At 48.5% G+C, this 25,084-nt stretch overlaps 1 protein-coding gene across 1 annotated transcript in view; it reads right to left on the bottom strand.

The window, feature by feature from the left end:
* URI1 (URI1 prefoldin like chaperone) overlaps window positions 1–23,570 on the bottom strand; it is a 177,145-nt gene extending 153,575 nt beyond the window's left edge. The window contains exon 1 of the mRNA XM_082270827.1: window positions 23,419–23,570. Coding sequence (XP_082126953.1) covers window positions 23,419–23,493 — 75 coding nt within the window. The 5' untranslated portion in view covers window positions 23,494–23,570. The remainder of the gene's footprint in view (window positions 1–23,418) is intronic.
* Window positions 23,571–25,084: the final 1,514 nt, after the last annotated feature.

Genomic DNA, 25,084 nt, shown 5'->3' with positions numbered 1-25,084 from the left:
AAAACAATATTTTTCACTTTCTGCTATATAACATTCTCAAAAAAAAAAAAATTTAATAATCAAATTTTTTTTAACATGTTAGGCCAAGTTGTTTTCTGCTACATATTTTTGGTAAAAAAAAAAATTGCAATAAGCGGATTGTGATTGGTTTGCGCAAAAGTTATCGCGTCTACTAACTACGGGAAAGTCAAAGATTTATGTCATTTTTATAGTTTTTTTTTTTTTTACTAGTAATGGCAGCGATCTGCGATTTTTAGCGGGACTGCGACATTGCGGTGGACAGATCGGACCCCCTAAGTGACATTTTTGACACTTTTGGGGGGTACCAGTGACATTACTACAGTAATCAGTGCTATACATATGCACTGTTACTGTAATAATGCCGTTGGCAGGGAAGGGGTTAACCCTGTGGGTGATCAAGGGGTTAAATGTAAGCCTAGGGGAGTGATTCTAACTGCGGGGGGGGGCGTGGCTTCTGAGATGACCATAGAGACATGTGATCCTATATAGAAGGATCATAGGAGCTCTGTGATCATCCCAGGGAGAAGGACGGTTGGCTGTGTTTACAACAGCCGACCGTCCTCCTCTCCTAGTGGGGGAACAATCGAGAGTGTCAGACGGCAATCGGAGCCGCCTGACACACGCAACGGCTTCCCCGCTGACTCCCGAGAGAGAGCCCTGTACATGTACAGCGATTTGCCTGGGAACAGCTGCCTGCCACAGTACATCTGCGGTGGGCAGTCGTCAACCGGTTAGAAAGAGCCCCAGTTCAGTGATTGTGCCTAGGCTTAGTCTGCTGCAGGCAGGAGGAAGCATTTCCTCAGTCTCCTCTCCCTCCAGTGATCAAACTGCAACATTGTAACTTTGTATCAAGTCACAAGGTGAGAAGCTGCAGCAAGGGGCTGATCTGTGACAAACATTTGGAATCTGACACTCCTGGAAGTATTGGATGCCTGTGTTCCCTCAACGGTATCATTCATTGTTAAAGTGACACTAAACTATTCTCCAAAAATAATCCATACACATCCACTATAAACGTACGTCATGATTTTGACGTTAAAGAGATTGTAAAGTCTTTTTTTTTTTTAAATAATTAACTGTCTGAGCACTCAGGGTGCATGGTCGCAGACTCAGTAGGGCGACTTGCGTCCACAGCGGCCGAAACAGATTCAGGATCTGATGGCCAGATGAGGCAGGAGAGGGCGGTGGACAATCCGCAAGGGGGGCGCCGACCCAGAGTTCACGAATAGACCACCTTCTGGACCCCGCAAAAAAACAAGGTACAACGTACAATAGGAAATAGCCCCCTTAAAGGGGGGCTGCCTGCCGTGATGCGGATGTGCAGGCAGGGTATCCTGATGGTCCCGCAGCGCTAAAAGGGTTAGGTGCCCTCCACAATAATGTCGGCATGGTTGCCATTAAAAATTAAACCGCCCCCACACTGCAACCCATTCCAAGGGAGATGCCAAGCTGGCCAAATGGCCTAGTAGGCAGCGGCCTCAATTTGTGTGGAGGCCCAGCCGCAAGTGCACTCATCCCAGCCAGGCTCACTGGGCCCCTGACAGAGGCTGACTCGGCCGCATGGCCTAGTAGGCAGGCCTCAAGCCGCAGCATAAATTTATGTGGATGCCCAGCCGCCTGGGCGAGAGCCTCAGCAGAGCCGACCACCAGGGGAAGCAGAGGGGAGGGCGGATGCCCAAACGGAGGGTAGTAGCTTCAGCCACCCTCACTGGGGCCGCCCGACATAGCTCCCGACCAGTAGGCCGCAAAGCCGCTGCCTGAATTTGGAGGCAGATACGGCGCGTGAGGCACGGACCCGCGGAGGCCAAACTATCTGCTCCCCCATTCCAACAACTGCAGTAGGGGGCCCAGAAGACATCCCTGCCCTAGTCACCAACCCCCCAGGGTAGCAGAGGAACCCTGCTCAATCCCCTGTTCTGCACCAGGAAAAACCCGGTCAGCAGCAACTCCAACAAGCCCCCATTAAGAGCATGTGGCAAAAGCCAGCTCATAACCTCAGGGGGCCTGAAGACCCACAGTGACCACCAAATTTTTAGAGGGCTGGGAGGGAGGGGACTCGGGGGTCTCATTGTCCCACCTCCACCCCAAAAAACGCTCCGGGGTAGAGGGGGGACAGCTACTTAGCATATCAGGAACAGGGTGGGCACCGCCCCTGACAGACCTCCGCTCCATCGGTATATGGGTGGCTGTCAGCCAGCAGGATTGCTGTCACTCAGGCAGAGGCTAAGCCTCGTGAGACGTTTAACTCGCAGGTCAGCCCCCGTCCAGTGGAGCTACGTTGCGGCCGACCTAGCGCGGGGCTGAGGCCTGCGCACGCTCGCTGGCCAGACTGGGGGCGACCATCTGGATCTAGATTATCTAGACTAGAGCTGCACGATTCTGGCCAAAATGAGAATCACGATTTTTTAGCTTGGAATAAAGATCACGATTCTCTGTGTAACAAAAAAAAAAATTGGGATAACTTTACTGTTACGTTTTTTTTTTTTATTCATTAAAGTCTATTAATTGCATTTGAAAGACTGCTGCGCAAATACAGTGTGACATAAAATATTACAACAATCGCCATTTTATTCTGTAGGGTCTCTGCTAAAAAAAATGTATAAAATGTTTGGGGGTTCTAAGTACTTTTCTAGCAAAAAAAAAATGATTTTAACTTGCAAGCAACAAGTGTCAGAAAAAGGTCTAGTCTTTAAGAGGTTAAACTTCCTTTCTCCCTGGCAGACGAAAGGAAAAGATACAATGTAATCATTTTGTTTATAGTTACTGGGAGACTTAATGCTGATAGGCGTTTGCCGGGAGGCTTTTTTTTTTTTTTTTTTCCACAGCTGTTCAGCTATGCAAAGAATCGAGCATATGTCAGGTTTAGATCGTCAGGGGGGGTGAATCGAGATCGCGATTTTCATACGATTAATCGTGCCGCTCTAATCTAGACTGTCTCCGAGTCCGGCAGTTGGCTAGATTCTAACAGGAACAAAATAACAAAGTTAGGAAAAAATCCAATTAAAAGGAAAAAAAAATGCCAGGACCAGAGAGATCCCAGCAAGGAACTAGGTCCTATTCCTGACTAGGCAGAAAAAAACTGAGTGCCTATAGCTGAGAGTGGGTGTATACCCCCTGGGATCGCCCATAGGCGTAGTCAAGCTTTTTCCTACCTAGTGTCCTACTCCTGTAGACGGCAGTTTAACCCAATGGTTAAGAAGAATCAGGAGCTGTGTCCGTTACTGAACGAAAGAGAAAGTTCACACCATTGCAGTTGTGGTGCAGCCTTTTTTATTCACTTGAATAGGTGCTTTTCCGAAAATCAAAAAAGGGGGGGTTAATTCTTGCAGCGGCTGTGTGGCATGTGTACACCCGCATGATTAAAAAGGGAGTGGCAAAAATGTGATGCAACTACGTATTCTTACCACCCTCACCTGCAAGTGTAAATGAGCCCTTAAAGCGTCAAAGCAGCAGCTTTTGTCTGGTAATGGGGCGTCTCATTTAGCAAAGTTTTCTGGTCTTCTGTTGAAGACGTGTTTTCATTTGCGCAGAAAATAAAACGCGTTCCGGTAATGATGTATTAGCATTTCTCAAGTCATGTCTAAATCTAATCTGTGAATTAATTTTATCTCCTGGCTGATACACCGATGGTGGGAGAGGAATAATTAAACTGTCGCTTCAATATGTTTCTCTCGAAATAGAACCTGGCTGCGCGTGTATCTGGGAAAAAAGAAAAAAAGAAAAACGTATACCTTCCTCCGGCAGAAAAAAAAAAGAAAAGATTGTGCTAAAATGTAAAAACATACACAAAATTTGTGTTTTTCTCTGTTTTATACTGTAATTAACACGTACAACTACTGCGGCGCTGTGGTTATCAGTGTGTCGGATGCTGCAATGGCATATTTGCTGAACTGCTGAAACAAATTAATTACAGGATAGTCCACCTATATAAAAATGGTGTATAATGCTGTACACCAGTGGTCCTCAACCCTGGTCCTCAGGGCCCACTAACAGGCCAGGTTTGCAAGATAACTGAAATCCATCCCAGGTGATATCATTTGCTGCTCAGTGATTGCAGTACTCTAGTCTGCATCTCCCCAAGGTAATACTTAAAATCTGGCCTGTTAGTGGGCCCTGAGTTGAGGACCACTGCTGTACACGATCACTGTGCAGCATATCTTCTGATTTATTAAACTTGGAGGAACATGGCTTTATACTTCCCTGTACAGAAACATTATTGCACACTTGCTGACCACAGTACGCACATACATATATATATATATATAGATATATATTAGTCCAAAGGGTAAGGAATAAAATTACCTTTTGTGCAGCAACCCCCTACTTCACTTTTATAATAGAATTTTTGTAAGAACTTACTGTAAAACTCTTTTCTCTGAGTCCTCTGACAGTCGCCGCCAGATGGTATTAGCCTTCACTAACGGGTAATGGCTCCTGCAGAGGGCGCCATTACCCATTAGTGAAGGCTAATACCATCGGGCAGCGACTGTCAGAGGATGTAAGAGAAATATATATATATATATATATATATATATATATATATATATATATATATATATATATATATATATATATATATATATATATATATATATATATATATGTTACAGTTTGCAAGTGGTTTACTGGGATTATGGCTGAAGATAGCCATAACCACTGTATTTTTATCTTCAACCAGCAGCTGGCTTTCTCATTACTTGTCCATCACCCCGTCCCGTCCCGTCCCCCCCACTCACTGGTGGTTCTCGAGCTACAGTTTTTACTGGTTCACCCATAAAAAAGATCCAACGGTGCGGCTGACTGCTCACAGAGGCGACCAAAGATGGTCTTTGATCGCCTCTATGGCCTAAGACAGTGATGGCGAACTTTGGCATCCCCGGTTGTTTTGGAACTACATTTCCCATGATGCTCAACTACACTGCAGAGTGCATGAGCATCATGGGAAATGTAGTTCCAAAACATCTGGGGTGCCAAGGTTTGCCATCACTGGCCTAGGAGGACTGGAGCAATGTCATGACGTCACTTCCAGTCCAGGCTGGAACTTTTTTAAACCAAAAGATCAAAAAAGTTTTTGTGATCTTTTGCTTTTAGAGATAAATAAGCGATTTGGGGTCTTTTCGAACCCAGATCTCTCCATGAAGAGGGCTTGGCATCCTTATTTCTATTACAAGGGATGTTTACATTTCTTGTAATAGGAATTAGAGCCGGTTCACATTAGCGCGACTTGTCAGCCTGACAAGTCGCGCTCCCTCGCGGTCCATTGACCGCTACAGGACCCGTTCTAATAGGAGCGACACAAGTCGCTCCGACTTAGAAAAAGGGTCCTGTACTACTTCGGGCGACCTGCATAGACTTCCATTATGTGAAGTCCCTGCAAGTTGCTCCGAAGTCGTGGTGCAATGTAATGCACAAGTCGCCCCCTAAGTAGAAAGGAGTCGTGTCGCCTCAGTGTGAACCGGCTCTTAGAGCCGGTTCACACTGGGGCGACTTGTCAGGCGACCTGGTCGCCTGACAAGTCGTCGCATGTCGTCTGCCATAGATTAGCACAGGACCCGTTCTAATAGGAGCGACACAAGTCGCTCCGACTTAGAAAAAGGGATCTGAGCTTCTTTGGGGCGATCTGGAGCGACCTGCATTGACTTCAATGATATGAAGTCCATGCCGGCCGCTCCGAGGTCACGTTGTGAGCTGCGCACCGCAACTTCACAGGTCGCCCCTCGGGTCGCTGCTATGTGAACCGGCTCTTCCAGTGATCAAAAAAAAAAATTAAAAAGGGACATTACTGAATGTATAAAGGAAGTTACTACTCTCTGTGTTAGACCCACTATTGAAGAGTTTCTCCTGGGACGAGTTGATGCCCTGGCTCCTAGGAGAGTAACACGTACCCTTTTTACTTTACTATTCTACTATGCTAGAAAGAGGATAGTTCTCTCTTGGAAAAAGCCTACCCCCCCCCCCCCCCCCCACGCTGCTCCGGCCTGGAAGGCACTTATCAACCACTTCTGGACCGGAAGGATTTGCCCCCTTAATGACCAGGCCATTTTTTTTGCAATTCGGCACTGCGTTACTTTAACTGACAATTGCGCGGTCGTGCGACGCTGTACCCAAATAAAATTGATGTCTTTTTTTTTTTGGTGGTATTTGATCACCTTTTTTGTTGCGCTATAAATAACAAAAGAGCAACAATTCTGAAAAAAAAAAACAATATTTTTTCACTTTTTGCTAAATAACATTCCCAATAAAAAAAATGTAAAAAACACAATTTTTTTCATCATTTTAGGCCAATTTGTTTTCTGCTACATATTTTTGGTAAAAGAAATCCCAATAAGCGTATTTCGATTGGTTTGCACAAATGTTATCGCTTCAACAAACTACGGGAAAGATTTATGTTATTTTTATTCATTTTAAATTTTTTACTAGTAATGGCAGGGATCAGCGATTTTTAGCAGGACTGTGACATTGCAGTGGACAGATCGGACCCCTAACTGACATTTTTGGGGGGACCAGTGACATTATTACAGTAATCAGTACTAAAAATATGCATTGTTACTGTAATAATGACACTGACAGGGAAGGGGTTAACACTGTGGGTGATCAAGGGGTTAAATATGAACCTAGGGGAGTGATTCTAACTGGGGGGGGGGGGGGGGTGTGGCTTGTAAAATGATCACAGAGAACTGTTAATGTAATAATGACACTGGCAGGGAAGGGGTTAACCAAGGGGCGATCAAAGGTTTAAATGTATGCCTAGGGAGTTTTTTCTAACTGTGAGGGGGATGGGCTTGTGGAATCCACACAGAGACCTGTGATCCTAAATAGGAGGAACACAGCACCTCTGTATTGATTCTTGAGAGAACAACAGCCTGCTGTGTTTACTACAGCAGACCGCCGTTTTCTATCCATGGGGGAACGATGGCGGGTGCTCGGCAGCGATTACGGCCGCCGGCCCCGTGAATCAGCTTCCCTGCTGGCAAATGAGAGCGCCCCCCAGGATCCCTCCCGCGGATTGCCATACAGGTACGGCAATTCGCGCAGCTGAGTATATATGCGGCAGTTGGTCGGCAAGCAGTTAATAAAGCACTTCCCTTCCCTAGCCACATATACTAGCAGGGGAATACCCAATAAAAATGATAAAGTGTGGGGTGGGAGGACGAAGAGTGCATCTACGGTATCTGACTGAGTTGGTATATTCTAATGGCTCCTGGTAGTTGCCATATTGTAGATCGGTGTAGTTCCCTGTTGATGTTTTGGGACTTTGTATGGTGCTTCCTTTGACCTGGGCGGGGTAAGTGTGTATTATCTCTTGGGTCTGTTGTTTATTACTATAGACCAGTAGACGGTTATCAGAACTGGGAGTCAGTAAAGTAGTTTTATAACATGTTATGCTTGAGTTAAAAGTGTTACTTACCCCTGAACCCTGCGCATTCACTATATCTGGTCTCCCCAGGAGCCTGCAGTCACTATATCTGGTCTCCCCAGGAGCCTGCATTCACTATATCTGCACTCCCCAGGAGCCTGCACTCACTATATCTGGTCTCCCCAGGAGCCTGCATTCACTATATCTGCACTCCCCAGGAGCCTGCATTCACTATATCTGGTCTCCCCAGGAGCCTGCATTCACTATATCTGGTCTCCCCAGGAGCCTGCATTCACTATACCTGGTCTCCCCAGGAGCCTGCATTCACTATATCTGATCTCCCCAGGAGCCTGCATTCATTATATCTGCTCTCACACAGTACACAGAACATGGAAATGCAATAATTTTAGTAAATATAAACTGCTGAATACCTTTTCTCATCAGCAGTATATAGCAGTCTTGTGACTTTTATAAGTTACTGGTGAAGCTTGCAGGAGGAGTTTTCATACTGCCCTGAGCTGTCCTATGAGACTGCAGGGCTTCAGACCCTCTGTCTGGACAGTGCTGATTGGCCCTGTGCTGATCACATGCACTCATCCCAAAAAAAAACTCTCTAGCATTTCAAACAAAACTGAGCATGTGCAGCCTGACTCCAAATGCTCTGTTGTATCTGGACATGTTTTGGGGTCAGAGGAAGAAAAGGAGGATCTGTGCATACAGGATCAAGCAGCCTTTTTACACAATGCAGAGGATTAACCACTGAAAGTGTAACTCCACTTTTGTTGAGAAATAAACATTCCCCTCTGGGTGATCTCTGTACATTGCAGGGATTTTAACAAGCTTTGTTGCAGATTCCTTCCTTTTTTTATTCTGAAGAAATCATTGTTTGTTCCTCTGTGCTGAGTGGGTGTAATGGGAGTGGTTTCATAATTATCTATCAGCCGTGGCAGCTGCAGGGCTCTAATGAGGAAATCTGCTGGGCCTGCATCCCTTTAGACGTGTTCCTATTGGGAGGATCTCACCAAAAATGACATTTTTGTTGCAGGGGATGCCAGAAATCTGACTTGTATCTTAGGCAGACTTCTGGGAAAATTGGTGAGCCAATCACACAAGCAGGAAATGATGTTTCTGGGGGTGTGGTCAGTATACATTCTGTGTACAGAACAGCTCCAGGCGGCCATATTGTATTTTCAGAAAATTGCAACAGCTGCAGATTGAAAAGGAAAGGTCACTTTTAATAACATTCAATCACAATATGATTTGTGTCGCAATTGTATACGCTAAGCGGCTCTGGCCAATCACAACGCCGGAGCCGCCGAACCCGGAAGAGACGCCGAGGGATCATGTCGGCTCCCACAGCGGTGTCCGGGGTCCGTGTCGGGGCTTCGTTCTAAGGTAAGTATTTCATAATGAGCTAGTATGCTAGGTGAGCTAGGTTTACAACCGCTTTAACTGTACTGGCGATCAAGGGGTTAAATGTGTCCCCAGGGGCGTGATTCTAACTGTCGGGGGGCGTGGCTTGTGAAGTAATCACAGAGACATGCGATCCTACATAGCAGGATCACATAGCCTCTGTGATCACTTCAGGGAGAATGACAGGCGGCTGTGTTTACATCAGCCGTCTGTCCTTCTCTCTCAGCTGCGGGAGATTGCGAGTGGCCGGCTGCCATCGGAGCCGCCGGTCACACACGCTGGCTCCCCAGGTAACGAGTGGGGGCGCGCGTGCTCGCCCCCCAGTCTCCTGAGCGAGCAACGTAGTGCTACATCGCTTTGCCCAGCAGCGGCTGAGTGCCGCAGTAAATGTACGGTGGGGCTGAAGTGGTTAATACACACTTGTGCGACTTGTCCTGCGACTTGAGACTGCAAAGTCGCATGACAAGTCATACCGCATGATTTCAAATAAAGTGGCGTTCATATTTGTGCGACTTCAAAAGTAGTCCCTGCATGACTTTGATGCGTCCATAGACCTCAAGATGACAGGCATTGCTTCGAGTTGCGTCAAAGTGGCGCGACTTACAGAGCGCACAAGTGTGAAAGAGGCGTAAGTCAGGTATGTTTTTTGGTCTCTGGACGCTCACAGAAAATGGTGTACAAATCCCCAGCTGTCACATCTGTTCACTGCTCTACCTATTGAAACACAGAGAAAGCCTGGCTCACTCTCACGCGGCTCACTCTCACGCGGCTCACTCTCACGCGGCTCACTCTCACGCGGCTCACTCTCACGCGGCTCACTCTCACGCGGCTCACTCTCACGCGGCTCACTCTCACGCGGCTCACTCTCACGCGGCTCACTCTCACGCGGCTCACTCTCACGCGGCTCACTCTCACGCGGCTCACTCTCACGCGGCTCACTCTCACGCGGCTCACTCTCACGCGGCTCACTCTCACAACCCCTCTAAGCAGGAAGTGGTGGGAAGAAACGCTACAATACAAAGTAACTAATATGATGTCATCAGTGAGAGGTTCTGAAAGTGCAACTTCCCTCTCTCAATCAACATTGACTATTTCTAATCCCCTATGCTGCTAGCAAATAGATAGGAAGGGAGAGTAACCATTTGTCCTCCAGAAAATGTACCCCCCCCCCCCCCCCCCATCCTGACCATTTTTTTACTTTATGGAACCACGTTCATTTAACTGACAATTGCGCAATCATGTGACACCGTACCCAGAGGAAATGAATTTCATTTTTTCCCCACAAAGAGTACTTCTTTTTTTGGCTGTATTTGATCACCGCTGTGTTTTTTTATTTTTTGCGCTATAAAAGAAAAATAAAGGTCGAACATTTTAAAAAACAAATAAAAAATTTTACTTTCTGTTATAAAACATATTCCATATAAAAATAAATATTTCTTCATAAATTTAGGCCAATATGTCTTCTGCTACATATTTTTGGTAAATAAAAAACAAAAGCGTATATTGATTTACGTGAACTATATTGCGCCTACAAACTATGCAATATATACTGGAATTTTTTTTTTTATGCTAGTAATGGCGGCTATCAGCGACTTCTAGTGGGACTGTGATAGTATCGCGGCAATCTGACACTGCAGGAACCAGTGACACCAATACAGTGATCAGTGCTAAAAATATGCACTGTCGCTGTACCAATGACACTGGCTGGGAAGGGGTTAACATCTAGGGTGACCAGAGGGTTAACTTTGTGTGTGTGTACTGTGTCTGTACTATGTAGTGTGTGTGTCTGTGTGTGTATGTGTACTGTGCACTGTGTACGTGTGTGTGTGTGTGTGTACTGTGTATTGTGTGTACTGTCTGTGATGTGTGTGTGTACTGTGTGTGATGTTTGTGATGTGTGTGTGTGTGTACTGTGTGTACTGTGTGTGATGTTTGTGATGTGTGTGTGTGTGTACTGTGTGTGATGTTTGTGATGTGTGTGTGTGTGTACTGTGTGTGATGTTTGTGATGTGTGTGTGTGTGTGTGTGTACTGTGTGTGATGTTTGTGATGTGTGTGTACTGTGTGTGTACTGTTTGTAGTGTGTGTACTGTGTGTGGTGTGTACTGTCTGTAGTGTGTTCTGTGTGTGTGTACTGTGCGTGCTGTGTGTGTACTATGTAGTGTGTGTGTACTGTGTGTGTATGTGTACTGTGCACTGTGTGTGTACGTGTACTGTGCACTGTGTGTGTGTGGTGTGTGTACTGTATATTGTGTGAACTGTGTGTGGTGTGTGTGATGTTTGTGATGTGTGTGTACTGTGTGTGTACTGTGTGTGTACTGTGTGCGTACTGTGTGCGTAGTGTGTGCGTAGTGTGTACTGTGCGTAGTGTGTACCGTGCGTAGTGTGTACCGTGCGTAGTGTGTACCGTGCGTAGTGTGTACTGTGCGTAGTGTGTGTAATGTGTGTGTGTGTGTAATGTGTGTAATGTGTGTACTGTGTGTAATGTGTGTGTAATAAGTGTGATGTGTGTGATGTGTGTGTACTGTGTGTAATGTGTGTGATGTGTGTGTACCGTGTGTGTACCGTGTGTGTAATGTGTGTGTAGTGTGTACTGTGTGTGTACTGTGTGTGTACGTGTACTGTGTACGTGTACTGTGTGTGTACTGTGTGTGTACTGTGTGTGTACTGTGTGTGTACTGTGTGTAATGTGTGTGTGTACTGTGTGTACTGTGTGTAATGTGTGTAGTGTGTGTGTGTGTACTGTGTGTAGTGTGTGTGTAGTTTGTGTGTAGTTTGTGTGTACTGTGTGTGTACTGTGTGTGTACTGTGTACTGTGTGTAGTGTGTGTGTATAGTGTGTGTACTGTGTACTGTGTGTGTACTGTGTGTGTACTGTGTGTAGTGTGTGTATAGTGTGTGTACTGTGTGTAGTGTGTGTATAGTGTGTGTACTGTGTGTAGTGTGTGTGTAGTGTGTGTAGTTTGTAGTGTGTGTGTGTAGTGTGTGTGTGTAGTGTGTAGTGTGTGTAGTTTGTGTGTACTGTGTGTGTAATGTGTGTGTAATGTGTGTGTAATGTGTGTGTAATGTGTGTGTATGTAGTGTGTGTGTAATGTGTGTACTGTGTGTGTACTGTGCGTGTGGTGTGTGTGTGTGTTGCTTTTACTTTATGAGCTGATGGATTTTATTTCCGGATTTGCCTCCATAGGCGGGGTTCTGTCCTGTCTCTCTCCTCGCTGATCTGGGGGTGCCAGCAGCCAATCATTGTCCGGCAGCCACTGATTATATAACCACAGCACAGCCGGTGCGCCCCCTACCTGGAAGTGTCGGGTCACGTATTAGCTACATGATCCGGTGCAGGAGAGCCGCTCTGCCGCCGTATGAGAGCCCAATCACACCACAAACTGCACATCTGACTCCATGTTTACATGGATTTGAAGCACAGTTGACACTCTCTTGATTGCGTTATGCAGTACATGTTTCTATACATTTTTGGGCTTGGCTCTCTTGGGGTGCGGTGCGTGTGAAGTGCATTCTTTGCATTTGCAGAGCAGAAAAATGCAACATGCTCTACTTTTTTTTTTTTTTTTTAAGTGCACTGCAACAATGTGAACTGTGCCCATAGGATTGCCTTGATTTTGGGCTGTCTATACAGTTGGAGTGCAGTTCAAAAACGCATCCAACTGCGTTCAGTGTGAAAAACCCCAACTATGCGGTCGGCGAGTGGTTAGATATTATTGTGTGTATATATATATATATATATATATATTTTTTTTTTTTACAATTCTTCAGTTACTTCCTGGTTTCTGACCTAGGCCAATGATGTCATACATCCCAGGAGTCTACAGGAGGGGTTTTCTCAGCTAAGTGCACCCTCCTGCCTGCATATCCAAGCTAAGGGCAGATGGATTCCAGGATGTAAATAGGACGGACTTTCCAATCATGTGGCCACTGAGACTGGCTGTCACATAATCAGAAGCCCGTCCTGTCAGCTCCTGATAATGACTTGTGACTGAGAGCTGTCTATGACAGCTCAGTCACTGTGCTGTGAGCTTTCAAAACAAAAACCTCAGCCATCCATGGGATGTGTCTGTGTTACATGGGGGTCAAGAGGTTAAAGCTGAACTCCCGGGGTCAGCAAATATTGTGTAAATCCATAAATCATGTGGATTCTTCTAGAATCTCGGTGTCCTCTATCTATTTCTTCCAGATCTGTGCAGTAATCCAGTGTGAGACTTCCTGCAATAAAGACCGCTCACTGCTGTTCTCTCTCCTTGTGCAGAGTGACTGGTCTTGTCTCCGCCCCATCCTGTAGTTTTCTGCAGGCAGCCTGTGGTGGGTGGAGCCTGCTTGGTCCCTCCTACAACTCTTCTCTCTCTCCTTGCCAGAGTGACAGGTCTTGTCTCCGCCCCCCTAATGCAGTTTTCTGCAGGCAGCCTGTGGTGGGTGGAGCCTGCTTGGTCCCTCCCACAAATCTGCTCTCTCTCCTGTGCAGAGTGACAGGTCTTGTCTCCGCCTCCTCCTGTAGTTTTCCGCAGGCAGCCTTTAGTGGGTGGAGCCTGCTTGGTCCCTCCAACAACTCTGCTCTCTCTGTCCTTGTGCATTAGGACTGGTATTGTCTCTGCCCCCTCCTGTAGTTTTCTGCAGGCAGCCTGTGGTGGGTGGAGCGTGCTTGGTCCCTCCCACAACTCTGCCCTCTCTCCTTGTGCAGAGTGACTGGTGTTGTCTCCGCCCCCTCCTGTAGTTTTCTGCAGGCAGCCTGTGGTGGGTGGAGCGTGCTTGGTCCCTCCCACAACTCTGCTCTCTCTCTCCTTGTGCAGGGGGACAGGTCTTGTCTCCGCCCCCTCCTGTAGTTTTCGTCAGGCAGCCTGTAATGCAGTGATGGTGAACTTTGGCACCCCAGATGTTTTGGAACTACATTTCCCATGATGCTCAACTACACTGCAGAGTGCATGAGCATCATGGGAAATGTAGTTCCAAAATATCTGGGGTGCCAAGGTTCACCATCACTGCTGTAGTGGGTGGGGTCTCCTAGGCCCCTCCCTTAGTTCTGCTCTCTCTCCTTGTGCAGAGCAACAGGTCTTGTCTCCGCCCCCTCCTGTAGTTTTCTGGAGGCAGCCTGTGGTGGGTGGGGTTTCCTAGGCCCCTCCCTTAGTTCTGCTCTATCTCCTTGTGCAGGGTGACTGGTCTTGTTTCCATCCCCTCCTGCAGTTTCCTGCAGTAGGTGGAGCCTGCTGGGCCCCTCCCACAGCTCTGCTCTCTGCACAGTGATGATGTCACTGCTACATTTACAAGGTAATATCTGAGTTTTCAAAGACATTCAGTGCACACAGAGTGGCTTTCTATCCTTTATGGCCAGTGAGGAATAGAACATTATTATACCCGGAGTTCAGCGCTTATTTAGAATGACATCACTTGATCTATAACAGACATCACTGTGATGTCACAGAGAGGTGAGACCGATGGGCGGAGTTTCAGATTTGGCCGCCCTGAATTGATCGCTCCCAGCAGCCGGGACCCCTCCCCCCTCCTCTAATCTGATCCAGGTATTCTTGAAGCGATTAGCCTACTTGTTGCAAATCTGCTCAGCCGCAGCGATTACACAGAGAGTGAGATTATTGATGGCCCCCGGGGGCCGCTCAGACCAGTTCTGTCTTCCTCATGGTGATAGAGAGTCCTCCAACAAACAGCCGCCATGTGCGACGCAAAGAGGAAGCCTCCGCAAATCATTATCAAAACATCCGCCTTCCCCTCAGCACAGGGAAATGAAAGCTGTGCTGGGAGATCACCTGACAGTCCAACATACCAGAGAGATACAATGTAACACAGCAGAGAGATACAATGCAACATACCAGAGATACAATGTAACACAACAGAGAGCAGGAGAGATACAATGTAACACACCAGAGAGCAGGAGAGATACAATGTAACACACCGGAGAGATACAATGTAACACACCAGAGAGATACAATGTAACACACCAGAGAGATACAATGTAACACACCAGAGAGATACAATGTAACACACCAGAGAGCAGGAGAGATACAATGTAACACACCAGAGAGCAGGAGAGATACAATGTAACACACCAGAGAGCAGGAGAGATACAATGTAACACACCGGAGAGATACAATGTAACACACCAGAGAGATACAATGTAACACACCAGAGAGCAGGAGAGATACAATGTAACACACCAGAGAGCAGGAGAGATACAATGTAACACACCAGAGAGCAGGAGAGATACAATGTAACACACCAGAGAGCAGGAGAGATACAATGTAACACACCAGAGAGCAGGAGAGATACAATGTAACACACCAGAGAGCAGGAGAGATACAATGTAACACACCAGAGAGCAGGAGAGATACAATGTAACACACCAGAGAGCAGGAGAGATACAATGTAACACACCAGAGAGATACAATGTAACACACCAGAGAGCAGGAGAGATACAATGTAACATACCAGAGAGCAGGAGAGATACAATGTAACACACCAGAGAGCAGGAGAGATACAATGTAACCTACAAGAGGCCAGGAGAGATACAATGTAACCTACAAGAGGCCAGGAGAGATACAATGTAACACACCAGAGAGCAGGAGAGATACAATGTAACACACCAGAGAGCAGGAGAGATACAATGTAACACACCAGAGAGCAGGAGAGATACAATGTAACACACCAGAGAGCAGGAGAGATACAATGTAACACACCAGAGAGCAGGAGAGATACAATGTAACACACCAGAGAGCAGGAGAGATACAATGTAACACACCAGAGAGCAGGAGAGATACAATGTAACACACCAGAGAGCAGGAGAGATACAATGTAACCTACAAGAGGCCAGGAGAGATACAATGTAACACACCAGAGAGATACAATGTAACACACCAGAGAGCAGGAGAGATACAATGTAACACACCAGAGAGCAGGAGAGATACAATGTAACACACCAGAGAGCAGGAGAGATACAATGTAACACACCAGAGAGCAGGAGAGATACAATGTAACCTACAAGAGGCCAGGAGAGATACAATGTAACCTACAAGAGGCCAGGAGAGATACAATGTAACACAACAGAGACCAGGAGAGATACAATGTAACACAACAGAGACCAGGAGAGATACAATGTAACACACCAGAGAGCAGGAGAGATACAATTTAACACACCAGAGAGCAGGAGAGATACAATGTAACACACCAGAGAGCAGGAGAGATACAATGTAACACACCAGAGAGCAGGAGAGATACAATGTAACACACCAGAGAGCAGGAGAGATACAATGTAACACACCAGAGAGCAGGAGAGATACAATGTAACACAGGAGAGATACAATGTAACACACCAGAGACCAGGAGAGATACAATGTAACACACCAGAGAGCAGGAGGTACTAGGAGATACAATGTAACACACCAGAGAGCAGGAGAGATACAATGTAACACACCAGAGAGCAGGAGAGATACAATGTAACACACCAGAGAGCAGGAGAGATACAATGTAACACACCAGAGAGCAGGAGAGATACAATGTAACACACCAGAGAGCAGGAGAGATACAATGTAACACACCAGAGAGATACAATGTAACACACCAGAGAGATACAATGTAACACACCAGAGAGCAGGAGAGATACAATGTAACATACCAGAGAGCAGGAGAGATACAATGTAACACACCAGAGAGCAGGAGAGATACAATGTAACACACCAGAGAGCAGGAGAGATACAATGTAACACACCAGAGAGCAGGAGAGATACAATGTAACACACCAGAGAGCAGGAGAGATACAATGTAACACACCAGAGACCAGGAGAGATACAATGTAACACACCAGAGAGCAGGAGGTACTAGGAGATACAATGTAACACACCAGAGAGCAGGAGAGATACAATGTAACACACCAGAGAGCAGGAGAGATACAATGTAACACACCAGAGAGCAGGAGAGATACAATGTAACACACCAGAGAGCAGGAGGTACTAGGAGATACAATGTAACACACCAGAGAGCAGGAGAGATACAATGTAACACACCAGAGACCAGGAGAGATACAATGTAACACACCAGAGAGCAGGAGAGATACAATGTAAACCTACCAGAGGCCAGGAGAGATACAATGTAACACACCAGAGAGCAGGAGAGATACAATGTAACACACCAGAGACCAGGAGAGATACAATGTAACACACCAGAGACCAGGAGAGATACAATGTAACATACCAGAGACCAGGAGAGATACAATGTAACACACCAGAGAGCAGGAGAGATACAATGTAACACACCAGAGAGCAGGAGAGATACAATGTAACACACCAGAGAGCAGGAGAGATACAATGTAACATACCAGAGACCAGGAGAGATACAATGTAACACAGCAGAGACCAGGAGAGATACAATGTAACACAGCAGAGGCCAGGAGAGATACAATGTAACACACCAGAGACCAGGAGAGATACAATGTAACACACCAGAGAGCAGGAGAGATACAATGTAACATACCAGAGACCAGGAGAGATACAATGTAAACCTACCAGAGGCCAGGAGAGATACAATGTAACACACCAGAGAGCAGGAGAGATACAATGTAACACACCAGAGAGCAGGAGAGATACAATGTAACACACCAGAGAGCAGGAGAGATACAATGTAACACACCAGAGAGCAGGAGAGATACAATGTAACACACCAGAGAGCAGGAGAGATACAATGTAACACACCAGAGAGCAGGAGAGATACAATGTAACACACCAGAGAGCAGGAGAGATACAATGTAACACACCAGAGAGCAGGAGAGATACAATGTAACACACCAGAGAGCAGGAGAGATACAATGTAACCTACAAGAGGCCAGGAGAGATACAATGTAACCTACAAGAGGCCAGGAGAGATACAATGTAACACACCAGAGAGCAGGAGAGATACAATGTAACACACCAGAGAGCAGGAGAGATACAATGTAACACACCAGAGAGCAGGAGAGATACAATGTAACACACCAGAGAGCAGGAGAGATACAATGTAACACAACAGAGACCAGGAGAGATACAATGTAACACACCAGAGAGCAGGAGAGATACAATGTAACACACCAGAGAGCAGGAGAGATACAATGTAACACACCAGAGAGCAGGAGAGATACAATGTAACCTACAAGAGGCCAGGAGAGATACAATGTAACACACCAGAGAGATACAATGTAACACACCAGAGAGCAGGAGAGATACAATGTAACACACCAGAGAGCAGGAGAGATACAATGTAACACACCAGAGAGCAGGAGAGATACAATGTAACACACCAGAGAGCAGGAGGTACTAGGAGATACAATGTAACACACCAGAGAGCAGGAGAGATACAATGTAACACACCAGAGACCAGGAGAGATACAATGTAACACACCAGAGAGCAGGAGAGATACAATGTAACCTACAAGAGGCCAGGAGAGATACAATGTAACCTACAAGAGGCCAGGAGAGATACAATGTAACACACCAGAGAGCAGGAGAGATACAATGTAACACACCAGAGAGCAGGAGAGATACAATGTAACACACCAGAGAGCAGGAGAGATACAATGTAACACACCAGAGAGCAGGAGAGATACAATGTAACACACCAGAGAGCAGGAGAGATACAATGTAACACAACAGAGACCAGGAGAGATACAATGTAACACACCAGAGAGCAGGAGAGATACAATGTAACACACCAGAGAGCAGGAGAGATACAATGTAACACACCAGAGAGCAGGAGAGATACAATGTAACACACCAGAGAGCAGGAGAGATACAATGTAACACACCAGAGAGCAGGAGAGATACAATGTAACACACCAGAGAGCAGGAGAGATACAATGTAACACACCAGAGACCAGGAGAGATACAATGTAACACACCAGAGAGCAGGAGGTACTAGGAGATACAATGTAACACACCAGAGAGCAGGAGAGATACAATGTAACACACCAGAGAGCAGGAGAGATACAATGTAACACACCAGAGAGCAGGAGAGATACAATGTAACACACCAGAGAGCAGGAGGTACTAGGAGATACAATGTAACACACCAGAGAGCAGGAGAGATACAATGTAACACACCAGAGACCAGGAGAGATACAATGTAACACACCAGAGAGCAGGAGAGATACAATGTAAACCTACCAGAGGCCAGGAGAGATACAATGTAACACACCAGAGAGCAGGAGAGATACAATGTAACACACCAGAGAGCAGGAGAGATACAATGTAACACACCAGAGACCAGGAGAGATACAATGTAACATACCAGAGACCAGGAGAGATACAATGTAACACACCAGAGAGCAGGAGAGATACAATGTAACACACCAGAGAGCAGGAGAGATACAATGTAACACACCAGAGAGCAGGAGAGATACAATGTAACATACCAGAGACCAGGAGAGATACAATGTAACACAGCAGAGACCAGGAGAGATACAATGTAACACAGCAGAGGCCAGGAGAGATACAATGTAACACACCAGAGACCAGGAGAGATACAATGTAACACACCAGAGAGCAGGAGAGATACAATGTAACATACCAGAGACCAGGAGAGATACAATGTAAACCTACCAGAGGCCAGGAGAGATACAATGTAACACACCAGAGAGCAGGAGAGATACAATGTAACACACCAGAGAGCAGGAGAGATACAATGTAACACACCAGAGAGCAGGAGAGATACAATGTAACACACCAGAGACCAGGAGAGATACAATGTAACACACCAGAGAGCAGGAGAGATACAATGTAACACACCAGAGAGCAGGAGAGATACAATGTAACACACCAGAGAGCAGGAGAGATACAATGTAACACACCAGAGAGCAGGAGAGATACAATGTAACATACCAGAGGCCAGGAGAGATACAATGTAACCTACAAGAGGCCAGGAGAGATACAATGTAACCTACAAGAGGCCAGGAGAGATACAATGTAACATACCAGAGGCCAGGAGAGATACAATGTAAAAAAAAACAGATAAAGCCGAGGTTAGAAAAGATACAATGTAACAAATGAACACATCATTGGAGGGATTTTGTTACAATGTATTGAAGTTAAAACTTTTTTTTTTTTTTTTAAATATTGGATGGAGTAGGAGAGAGTCCTCCTTCACACACCTGTACTATACCATCCCATCCCCCTCCCATATGGGGTGTAGAGGTGTTGGGTGGATTCTTGTCGGTGGGGATGAACTAGCACAGGTGTTGCTCCCAGCCATGTGGGTTGGACTGCTTGTGGGTCCCTGAAAACAGACAGAGCACCCCCACATGACTGACCAACTGGTGCATTAATTCTAGGTACAGGGAATTGCGGTACTCTGGGCATGGCATGCTGGGAATAGCGGCACTCCGGGTATTATGTACTGAGAATAGCGGCACTCCGGGTATTATGTACTGAGAATAGCGGCACTCCGGGTATTATGTACTGAGAATAGCGGTACTCCGGGTATTATGTACTGAGAATAGCGGTACTCCGGGTATTATGTACTGGGAATAGCGGTACTCCGGGTATTATGTACTGAGAATAGCGGCACTCTAGATATTGGAAATGGCAGGACTCGGAGCATTGCATGCTGGGAATGGCGATCCTCTATGTATTAGGAATACAGGACTCGGAGCATTGCATGCTGGAAACAGCAGTACTCCGGGTACTGGGATTGGGGACACTGCATGCTGGGAATAGCGGTACTCAGAGTATTGGACATAGCAGTAATCTGTCTGTGCTGGGAAGAGAAATACTCCAGCTATGGTGATACATTGTGCATTGCATGCCAGAAATAGCAATCCTCTGTGGGGGTGGGGTACAGGACTCTGTGTATATGGGGGGGTACAGGACTCTGTGTATATGGGGGGGTACAGGACTCTGTGTATATGGGGGGGTACAGGACTCTGTGTATATGGGGGGGTACAGGACTCTGTGTATATGGGGGGGTACAGGACTCTGTGTATATGGGGGGGTACAGGACTCTGTGTATATGGGGGGGGGGGTGCAGGACTCTGTGTATATGGGGGGGGGTGCAGGACTCTGTGTATATGGGGGGGGGGGTGCAGGACTCTGTGTATATGGGGGGGGGGGTGCAGGACTCTGTGTATATGGGGGGGGTACAGGACTCTGTGTATATGGTGGGGGTGAAGGACTCTGTGTATATGGGGGGGGGGGTGAAGGACTCTCTGTGTATATGGGGGGGGGGGTGAAGGACTCTCTGTGTATATGGGGGGGGGCGAAGGACTCTCTGTGTATATGGGGGGGGTGAAGGACTCTCTGTGTATATGGGGGGGGGGCGAAGGACTCTCTGTGTATATGGGGGGGGGCGAAGGACTCTCTGTGTATATGGGGGGGGGGGCGAAGGACTCTCTGTGTATATGGGGGGGGGCGAAGGACTCTGTGTATATGGGGGGGGGGTGCAGGACTCTGTGTATATGGGGGGGGGTGCAGGACTCTGTGTATATGGGGGGGGGGGGTACAGGACTCTGTGTATATGGGGGGGGGTACAGGACTCTGTGTATATGGTGGGGGTGAAGGACTCTGTGTATATGGTGGGGGGGGGGGTGAAGGACTCTCTGTGTATATGGGGGGGGGGGGTGAAGGACTCTCTGTGTATATGGGGGGGGGCGAAGGACTCTCTGTGTATATGGGGGGGGTGAAGGACTCTCTGTGTATATGGGGGGGGGGGGTGAAGGACTCTCTGTGTATATGGGGGGGGGTGAAGGACTCTCTGTGTATATGGGGGGGGGGCGAAGGACTCTCTGTGTATATGGGGGGGGGGCGAAGGACTCTCTGTGTATATGGGGGGGGCGAAGGACTCTCTGTGTATATGGGGGGGGGGGCGAAGGACTCTCTGTGTATATGGGGGGGTGAAGGACTCCCTGTGTATATGGGGGGGGGGGGTGAAGGACTCTCTGTGTATATGGGGGGGGGCGAAGGACTCTCTGTGTATATGGGGGGGGGGGCGAAGGACTCTCTGTGTATATGGGGGGGGGGGCGAAGGACTCTCTGTGTATGGGGGGGGGGGGTGAAGGACTCTCTGTGTATATGGGGGGGGGGCGAAGGACTCTCTGTGTATATGGGGGGGGGCGAAGGACTCTCTGTGTATATGGGGGGGGGGGGGGCGAAGGACTCTCTGTGTATGGGGGGGGGGGGGGGTGAAGGACTCTCTGTGTATGGGGGGGGGGGTGAAGGACTCTCTGTGTATATGGGGGGGGGGTGAAGGACTCTCTGTGTATATGGGGGGGGGGTGAAGGACTCTCTGTGTATATGGGGGGGGCGAAGGACTCTCTGTGTATATGGGGGGGGGGCGAAGGACTCTCTGTGTATATGGGGGGGTGAAGGACTCCCTGTGTATATGGGGGGGGGGTGAAGGACTCTCTGTGTATATGGGGGGGGGCGAAGGACTCTCTGTGTATATGGGGGGGGGGCGAAGGACTCTCTGTGTATATGGGGGGGGGGCGAAGGACTCTCTGTGTATGGGGGGGGGGGGGGTGAAGGACTCTCTGTGTATGGGGGGGGGGTGAAGGACTCTCTGTGTATATGGGGGGGGGCGAAGGACTCTCTGTGTATATGGGGGGGGGGGGGCGAAGGACTCTCTGTGTATGGGGGGGGGGGGGTGAAGGACTCTCTGTGTATATGGGGGGGGGTGAAGGACTCTCTGTGTATGGGGGGGGGGGGGTGAAGGACTCTCTGTGTATATGGGGGGGGGGTGAAGGACTCTCTGTGTATATGGGGGGGGGTGAAGGACTCTCTGTGTATATGGGGGGGGGGTGAAGGACTCTCTGTGTATATGGGGGGGGGTGAAGGACTCTCTGTGTATATGGGGGGGGGTGAAGGACTCTCTGTGTATATGGGGGGGGCGAAGGACTCTCTGTGTATATGGGGGGGGGGCGAAGGACTCTCTGTGTATATGGGGGGGGGGCGAAGGACTCTCTGTGTATATGGGGGGGTGAAGGACTCCCTGTGTATATGGGGGGGGGGTGAAGGACTCTCTGTGTATATGGGGGGGGGCGAAGGACTCTCTGTGTATATGGGGGGGGGGCGAAGGACTCTCTGTGTATATGGGGGGGTGAAGGACTCCCTGTGTATATGGGGGGGGGCGAAGGACTCTCTGTGTATATGGGGGGGGGCGAAGGACTCTCTGTGTATATGGGGGGGGGCGAAGGACTCTCTGTGTATATGGGGGGGGGCGAAGGACTCTCTGTGTATATGGGGGGGGGGCGAAGGACTCTCTGTGTATGGGGGGGGGGTGAAGGACTCTCTGTGTATATGGGGGGGGGGGCGAAGGACTCTCTGTGTATGGGGGGGGGGTGAAGGACTCTCTGTGTATGGGGGGGGGTGAAGGACTCTCTGTGTATATGGGGGGGGGGGTGAAGGACTCTCTGTGTATATGGGGGGGGGGGCGAAGGACTCTCTGTGTATATGGGGGGGGGGGGGCGAAGGACTCTGGACTTTACATGCTGGGAGTAGCAGTACTCAGAGTGTTGCATGCTGGGATTTGTGGTACTCTGGGCATTGTGTAGTGGGGTCAGCACTATTCCGGGCACTGTGTGCTGGGACTTGTAGTCCTCCGGTGTTGTCACTCGGGCTCTCCTGTCACGTGCTGTGCGCCCCGCCTCCCCCAGGGTTACCTTGTTTTGCTCCTCCTGCAGTCGGGTCACCTCCTTAGAGCTGTACGGCCTCCCCCCCTCCTCCGGGCGCTCCATGTTCCGCCCACCCCGGGGCTCCTCACACTCTCCGGACGGAGGCCTGTGACGTCATCCTCGCGCGAGACCCAGCGAGGAACACATGGACGGTCCCACGTGGAGACAGGGGGTGGGGCAGCTGCGTAGCAACGCTGCCTGGCAACGGTACACAGCCTGACACGCCCACCCTTGAAAGCTCTGGGCCTCCAATGAGCGTACGCCACACTCCCTGTGAGCCACGCCCCTATTACTGTACATGCCATAGGTCACCCTGCACACCCCACCCCCCCTATACACCTCACATATAATCCTGCACACTCCACCCCCCCCCCCTCTACACCTCACACATCACCCTGTACACCCCACCCCCCCTCTGTACACCCCACATATTACCCTGCACACCCCTCACCCCTCTGTACACCTCAAATATCAACCTGCACACCCCTCACTCCTCTGTACACCCGACACCCCATCTGTACACCCCCTATATCACCCTATACACCCCACCCCCTCTGTACACCCCTCATTCCTCTGAACACCCCTCATCTCACCCTGCACACCCCACCCCCCTCTCTACACCCCACATATCACCCTGCACACTCCACAACCCCTGTGCACCTTACACAGTATCTCACAAAAGTAAGTACACCCCTCACATTTTTGTAAATATTTTATTCTATCTTTTCATGTGACAACACTGAAGAAATGACACTTTGCTACAATGTAAAGTAGTGAGTGTACAGCTTGTATAACAGTGTAAAGGCTCGTTGATGGAGGTGGGGAGGGAAGGCTCATTGATGGAGGTGGGGAGAGAAGGCTCATTGATGGAGGTGGGGAGGGAAGGCTCATTGATGGAGGTGGGGAGGGAAGGCTCATTGATGGAGGTGGGGAGGGAAGGCTCATTGATGGAGGTGGGGGAGGGAAGGCTCGTTGATGGAGGTGGGGAGGGAAGGCTCATTGATGGAGGTGGGGAGAGAAGGCTCATTGATGGAGGTGGGGAGGGAAGGCTCATTGATGGAGGTGGGGAGAGAAGGCTCATTGATGGAGGTGGGGAAGGAAGGCTCATTGATGGAGGTGGGGAAGGAAGGCTCATTGATGGAGGTGGGGAGGGAAGGCTCATTGATGGAGGTGGGGAGGGAAGGCTCATTGATGGAGGTGGGGAGGGAAGGCTCATTGATGGAGGTGGGGAGGGAAGGCTCATTGATGGAGGGGGGAGGGAAGGCTCATTGATGGAGGCGGGTAGGGAAGGCTCATTGATGGAGGCGGGGAGAGAAGGCTCATTGATGGAGGTGGGGAGGGAAGGCTCATTGATGGAGGTGGGGAGGGAAGGCTCATTGATGGAGGTGGGGAAGGAAGGCTCATTGATGGAGGTGGGGAAGGAAGGCTCATTGATGGAGGTGGGGAGGGAAGGCTCATTGATGGAGGTGGGGAGGGAAGGCTCATTGATGGAGGTGGGGAGGGAAGGCTCATTGATGGAGGTGGGGAGGGAAGGCTCATTGATGGAGGGGGGAGGGAAGGCTCATTGATGGAGGCGGGTAGGGAAGGCTCATTGATGGAGGCGGGTAGGGAAGGCTCATTGATGGAGGTGGGGAGGAAAGGCTCATTGATGGAG

This window comes from Pelophylax lessonae (genome assembly GCF_965119305.1).
Source record: "Pelophylax lessonae genome assembly, chromosome: 10".
Taxonomy (NCBI): Eukaryota; Metazoa; Chordata; class Amphibia; order Anura; family Ranidae; genus Pelophylax; species Pelophylax lessonae.
The sequence above is the reverse complement of the archived record's forward strand: the minus strand, read 5'-3'. Positions and strand labels throughout refer to the sequence as shown.